At 62.3% G+C, this 6,936-nt stretch overlaps 1 protein-coding gene across 1 annotated transcript; it reads right to left on the bottom strand.

The window, feature by feature from the left end:
• Positions 1–561: 561 nt before the first annotated feature.
• Positions 562–1,689, bottom strand: LOC115283928. The gene is made up of 2 exons (XM_029930422.1): positions 969–1,689; positions 562–847 (listed from the first exon to the last, which is right to left on the bottom strand). Exons 1-2 carry the CDS (start codon positions 1,572–1,574, stop codon positions 830–832), a joined length of 624 nt encoding a protein of 207 aa, XP_029786282.1. The 5' UTR covers positions 1,575–1,689; the 3' UTR covers positions 562–829.
• Between the last annotated feature and the right edge of the window lie 5,247 nt (positions 1,690–6,936).

Raw genomic sequence — 6,936 nt, 5'->3', positions numbered from 1 at the left:
CATTCGGGACGGGGACTCGGGGCTTCCGGGGAGCACATTCGGGATGGAGACGCGGGGCTTCTGGGGAGCCCATTCGGGATGGAGACGCGGGGCTTCTGGGGAGCATATTCGGGATGGGGACTCGGGGCTTCTGGGGAGCATATTCGGGATGGGGACGCGGGGCTTCTGGGGAGCACATTCGGGACGGGGACTCGGGGCTTCCGGGGAGCACATTCGGGATGGAGACTGGGGCTTCTGGGGAGCATATTTGGGACTGGGACTTGGGCTTTACTGTTTCCCAGGAGGGGCCCTCGGGTTAGGAGAGGATGTGTGTGAGGCTGTGGCGGGAGCGGGGGTGGGAAGAACAAGCTCTGGCCGGGACCGGTGGCTCAGTCGCTAGGTGTCTGACTCCAGGTTTCAACTCAGGTAATGACCTCACAGTTTGTAGGTTCAAGACCCAAAATGGACTCTGCACTGACTGCACAGAGCTTGCTTGGGATTCTCCCATCCCTCCATGCCCGTCTCTCTCTCTCTCTCTCTCTCAAAATAAAACATTAAACATTTAAAAGAAATACTCTGCAATTAACCTGTCTCCAGTCCAGGCCACAGTGTCCCCTGGGAAAGTGGGTGTCCAGGGCCCACGGTAAACAGACCATCCAGGGCTGACAGAGTAAGCGTGCACATCCCTTACCTCCTGTGAGCCCTTGCTGCATCTGTGTGCCGTGGACACTGAGGGCGGTGGTCACGTACAAGTCCCAGCTCTCCAGGCCATCCTGCTGCGCCTTGTCCAGTGAGGGGTACATTCCAGGGCAGGAGGGTAGAGCCCCTCCCAGGCTCTCCTGAGCACAGGTCACTCGGGTCTGGGACTCTGGTTAGTGGCAGGACGAGGAAAAGGGTGAAGTGGTTGGTACGCTGTCATCATGGGGCTGACAGGAGAAGAAACAGCTTCCCGGTGGGGGGAACGGTGGCGACACGGCCGTGACACTCACTTGAATTTCAGCTGCAGGACCCCTGGGACAGCCTATCCTCTCAGAGTTTCCTAGCATTCTTGTCAGCCCCCGGGAACCCGGGGTGCCCAGACCACAGTACAACAAAGGGGCCCGTGTGAGGCTGGGTGCAGGGTCGGGTACTCTGCTGCTGCAGCCACGGCTGGGCCACTCTCCGGCCTGCAGCTGCACCCCGACAGCAGGCAGCCCCGGATGTGACCAGAATGAGACCGGTGGACGGGTAGCCTCTTTCTGCAGGAGCAGCTGAGCACGTGCTTCCAAGCAGCCCCCTGAGGCCTGGCTTTCTCGCTGGGACCCCGGTGCTCTCCCAGGCCCGGGCAGCTGTGATCCAGCCTTGTCTCCACGGCTCTCAGGGTGCAGGGTGCCCCATGAGGGGCCTGGCCGTGGCCTCAGGGACCCTTCCCTGTAGAGCATGGGCGGCATGTCCATCCTGCAGACGGCAGTCTCCAGAACAGCTGGCTCTGTCCTCAGCGTCCTGCTGTCCTCGGCGTCCCACCACCCTCGGCGTCCTGCGTGTCCGGGCCTGTGAGTGTGGAGCAGTAGACGGGTCAGCAGGGGTGGGGTGCAGAAGACAGGAGGGTTCTGCATGTCTGTGGTCCGGAGACTGGCCACCTCCAGGTTAGGGGCAGAGGACGGAGGGCAGGGCCCTGACACGATGGTGCCCCTGACAGCAGAGCCACTGTGGAAGAGAACGTGCTGTCTCTCCGCCCACACTTCTGTCCATGTCCCGGCCACGGAACTGGATTTTCATCTTTCCTGACCCATCACCTTGCCCCTAGGCCCCTCCTTGCAATCCCAACCTGTCTCCTGCCCCCTCACTGCACCCTTCCCTATGATCCCAACATGTTTCCTGCCCCCAACCATACCCCTCCACACGATCCCAACCTGTCTCCTGCCCCCCCCACACCACCCCTGGTGGGACAATTGTCCTCGCCCTCAGATACATGAATGGGGCTCAGAGAGGGCCACCAGCTCCAGACATGAGCAGCTGGAGGCAGTGTAGACCCTGTCCCCAGGCTCCTGGGCTGTTTCCACACCCCAGTGTGGAGAAGAGTCGGGGGCTGGGACTCCCTGGGTCCTGTGACCCTGCGATTGTAGGACACCTGAGCATTCCAAGCTGAGAGGAAATGCTCCATCAGTGTGGCCCGCACGTACCCAGCCCAGTCCTGCAGGGGGACAGCCTGGAGGCCCTGGTGCACCAAGTGGGAGGAGGTCCCCCGTGCGCACATGACTCCCGCAGCCCCTGCAGACGTTCCTTCTCCATTTCGGTCCCCAACCTACCACCTCCTGATGCTTTTCCACTAGGCCCTCGTCACCTCTAGAGTCACTCCTGCCCGGTGCTTGTGTCTGCCGCCCACCCACCCCTGCACAGGCTGCACAGCAGAGGCCCTTACGACGGCTCACATCGCATCTGTCCTAAGAAAGAAGCCAACCCTCTCCTGCCCAGGAGCCCCCAGTGCTGCTGGTGTCTCCACCGGGCACCTCGCCTGATGAGCCGGCCTCCTCCATGAGGGACACGGCACCGATGCCTCGGTAGCTTCCAGGGCCTCCAGTACCATGTGTGTGTCCAGAATAGCACCCCTACCTCAGGTCAGCCTCTCAGTGGAGGGTCTCTGCTCACTGGGGATCCACCCAGGTGCCCCTGGGTGTCCAATTATTCAGGGACTCTGAACAAGAGCCACTGCGTTTGGTGCCCCTGTGGCCCTGAGCACGCAGCACAGCGTGCCGGCTGCTCCTTCAGATTCTCTGCTCGCATGCCTCCCGCGGCCACAGCAATGGTCTCTGGTCACGGGCGGTCCGTGCCGGTTCCTACCACTTTTGCAGGTACTTTTCTCTTTCTGGAATATTCTCCCATCTGTGACTCTCCCACTTCACCGAACTCCTACCACTTTTGCAGGTACTTTCCTCTTTCTGGAATATTCTCCCATCTGTGACTCTCCCACTTCACCGAACTCCTGACCAGGAGTCTGATCTCCGCTGTCCCAGGGACTCTGCATGCAGCTGTTGGTTTAGTGAGGTCACTGCGCCACGACTCCAATGTGTCCCCGGTCATCCCCTGCCGGGCTTCTCAGCCCTCTCTTCCTTCTGTGGGGACAGTCCTTTCTGGTTACTTCCAAGGAGGAGTCTGGCCTCCGCAGCCGCTCTGCAGGACCGGCTGCTCTGCGTGTCCTCCAGGCGGCAAGGAGGACTTGGGCCCCAGAGCAGGCTGCCGGGATCTGAACAGTTGGAGCTGCAGGCTCCTCCCTGGGCTGGCCCGGACCGGCCCGGGTGCTCCTCGTAGGACCCCATGTGCCACACGGAAGGGGGACGCAGCCTCCGCACGGTGCCTGGGCCCGCTCACTAGAGGGGCTCTTGCACACTGGCCCAAAGTGGAAAGTCCCACCAACACCCTTGAGAAGAGGGCGCCTACTGGCCCGAGGGATCCTACTGGCCCAGCATGCTGCCCTGAAACAGGGACCCTCGAAACCCCCGGACTGTCCCAGGCCCGGCCGACTTACCGCAGCCCCAGGAGAGGTGGAAAAACTGCTCATCTGATTAGACCTGGCCACTGGGCATATTGCTGCCGGGTGCACGCTCTGCCCACGGTCACTCACGTGGTGGGGGGGACCAGGGTGGCAGCGATCGGAGGGCAGGGGAAGTGTGTGCCCCACAGTGTCACTGCTCCGGGACTGTAATAGGGCTGTCTTTACCTGCAGAGTCTGAACACTCATGGTGGGGAGTGAGAGGCTAACATCAGGCCCGAGGACCCCAGCTGATGTCCACGGAGTAGTGGTCACCCTCAGAGCCTCCCGCGGCTACGTGAGAACCGGCCAGAGGCTCGCACATCCCTCCTGTTTGCGTGCCGGCTCCCAGGGCTTCTGTGCCGCCCTGAACCCCAGGGGCTCCCCACACCCCCATCTTCAACGCGCTCTGCTCTTCTTTCCTATGGCGCAGGTCACGGTCGCTGTGCCCCCTTCTTAGGGCCACTCCCCTATTCTGGCCGTGCCTCTGGTGCCCAGCCGCCCAGCCCGGTGCGGCCTAGCTCCCTCAGCTGTCGTGAACAGTCGTGTCTCCACTGTCTGCTCCCATGGGAGCCCCTCCTGTTGTCGGTTCCTCTGTCTCCCACCTTCCTTTCCGAGGGGGCAGGAAAGCACGGTGACTAGCGGGTTCCCGAGGAAGCCCCCTGCTCTGTGCAAACCCTGCTCCCGCCAAGTACCATGCACCCTGGGGCGAGTTCTCAAAGGTCACCAGCCGCCTGTGCCCTCTGAACACGATCATCCTGCCCACACCACAGGGGTGCTTAGCGTGAGGCCAGCACACAAGGCCTCAGTGCCTTTTGCTACCTTCAGGGAAATGATCTGAGGCAGCGTCTCTGCTTGGCATTCTCCCCTGCTGTGTGCCTGCCACCTGGGTTCCTAGGCAACCCCCCCCCCCTGACTACCAGGATGGGCCCGTGGTCCTGGCGCTCTGCAGACAGAGCCCTCACTCCATCAACCAAGACAGGATGCTGGGGAAGTGGGAAGACTGGAACGCCCTCTAGTGTCGGCTCAGAGCCACTGTGCCAGGAGGGGGAGTGACCGGGGACCTCCTGAGACAGGTGGGTGGAGCCTCGGTACCCTGCAGCCTTTTGTGGGTCCGGGGCACCCTGGGGGCTTCTCCGCTGGGCTGGGGGTGGGGAGTGATGGGGGGGACCCTCCTGAAACACCGGTGGGCAGGACTTCCGTACCCTGCGGCCTCCTGTGGGTCTGGGGCACCCAGGGGGCCTCTCCTCTGAGTGTGGGGGGCAGTCTGAGCTCCCTCACGGCCATGATAGAACAGGTCTGTGAAAGAGGCCGAGGGGAAGTCCGCCAGCCAGATGAGAAGCTGAACTGATGCTGCCAGAAGCCCCAGGGGTCACCTGGGGTCAAGAGGTCAAGGTCAAAGTAGCAGGAGGTGTGAGCCTTGGTGCCTGAGTCTTAACGAACAGCACAAACTGGCTGTGAGGTTTTGGGGTAAGTGACCTAGAAAACAAGGGTTTATACACGCACAGCCGCCCCAGACCCGTGCATGTATGCATGTGCATGCGTGGCCGCAGACACACGTGACGGGTCTGCACAACAACATGCAAGCATTTAAGCCCAAACCTGCCCCCCCCCTTTCCCTGCCGGCATACCAGCAGGGAGCTCACCGCTGAGTCTCACAGTGGGCTGCTCCTGTGCACTAGCCCCAGGTGGCCTGTCCCGGTCCCGACGCCGCCCCTCCTGCCCCCTCCCGGCGACACTGACCCTGACGCTGAGGCCGGATGACCGGGCGCTGCTGTGGGCAGCCCACCCTCGAGGTGGCCAGGTCCCTCACGCTCTGCAGTCCCAGCCGCTGTGGCCCGCCCATGGGTCCTGGCCTCACTTCCACTTGCCAGGACCGCCTGCTTATCCCAGAAAAGGTATCTCACGTCCCTATGCGGACATCAGGACGCAAAGCCCCATGTCATCCCAGCAGAGGCCCTGCCGCAGTCCCGTCCAGGACACAGAGAGAGGTGACACAGACGGAGCAGGATCCGGGCTCAGGAGGACAGAGCGGGGTCATTTCTGCCTGGAAGAGACAAGAAATGAGTCAGGCTCAGAGATGTCCGTGTGACAGCCAGCTCCCACGCTGAGCCAGTGTTCCCAGGAGCTGCGGGACTCAGGGGCTTGTTGGCGACAGCCTCCACTCACAAGCTGGAGTCTAGGCCCGCTGTCCGGGGAGGGTGCCCCGTCAAGCAGCCCTGCTGTTTCCAGGGGGCCCGACGCTGGCCTCGCACCCTGGACCGCGCGGCTGCTCCCATGGGCAGCTCCCCGCGGTGCTTGGGGGCCAGGACCTGCATTGGGGGGGTTAGCACTGGGGTGGGACAGAGGTCTGAGGGGGGAGCCCAGGGTTGGTGTTCGGTCCTGGGCGAACTCCAGGTCTGGGTTTGTGGTGACGCAGGTCTCAGGCCAGGGGTCAGGGGTTGACAGAGCCTGTGAGGTGCAGGGTTGGGCGCTTTGCAACTTCTGTGGACCTCAGGTGGTTCAGGGTGAGGATAGGAGTTATGAGTTGGGGTTAGGGTCATGTGAGAGTGACACAGGTCAGTGTCACAGTCAGAACCAGTCAGAGCTTGCTGTTCCTGAGATGTCAGGGCTGGTGTGTCGTGACCCCCTGAGACACGTGGTCTCTTCCCAAACACTGTAAACCCACTAAGGACGGTCTCCATGGGGACAACCCTTCGTGTGGCAGGGCTACCTTGACCAGGGTCGGGTGACACTCTGCAGTCCCACTGGGACACACTGGGACTGCGTGTGGTTTTCTGCTCTGGACCAGCACTGACTCACAGGAGACACCAGGGCCTGGTGTTGCAACCCCCCCGCCCCGCACCTCTCCTGGCATCGGACTGTGGACACTGGCCTGCTATAGCCACTGTGTGCTGGCCGGGCCCATGTGGGCCACAGCGGGGCCCCGAAGTCACCCCCAGGGCTGCATCCCAGGGGGTTCCTTCACTCTGCCCATCCTGAGTCTCTGGGTAGGACAGTGCTGTCCTAGGACTCAGCCCTACAGTCCTCCTGTCTTGCTCTGAGCCCCCTTCCCCTCAGCAGACCCTCTTCTGTCCTCCAATCACCTGCTCTGACCCCCTCCCCACAGGCAGCCCTTCTTCTGTCCTCCTGTCCTGGCAGTCCTTCTTCTGTCCTCCTGTCCTGACACCCTACCCCCAAGCAGACCCTCTTCTGTCCTCTTTCCTGCTCTGACCCTTCCTCCCCCAAAGCTGACCCCCTTCTGTCCTCCTACTCTGACCCCCTCCCCCCAGGTAGATCCTCTTCTGTCCTCCTGACCTGCTCTGACCCCTCCCCCCTAGCACACCCTCCTCTGTCTTCCTGCTGACCCCCTCCCCCCAAGCAGACCCTCTTCTATCCTCCTGTCCTCCTGATCTGACCCCTCTTCCCAGGCAGTCCCTCTTCTGTCCTCCTGACCTCCTCTGAGCCCC

This window comes from Suricata suricatta, chromosome X (assembly GCF_006229205.1).
Source record: "Suricata suricatta isolate VVHF042 chromosome X, meerkat_22Aug2017_6uvM2_HiC, whole genome shotgun sequence".
Taxonomy (NCBI): domain Eukaryota; kingdom Metazoa; phylum Chordata; class Mammalia; order Carnivora; family Herpestidae; genus Suricata; species Suricata suricatta.
Note: the sequence above shows the minus strand (reverse complement) of the source record. Positions and strands in the feature narration are given on the sequence as shown.

Coding starts and splice junctions, on each gene's coding strand:
- LOC115283928 (XM_029930422.1), bottom strand. CDS start 1,574: ATGCAGAACCCTCCTGTCTTCTGCACCCCACCCCTGCTGACCCGTCTA.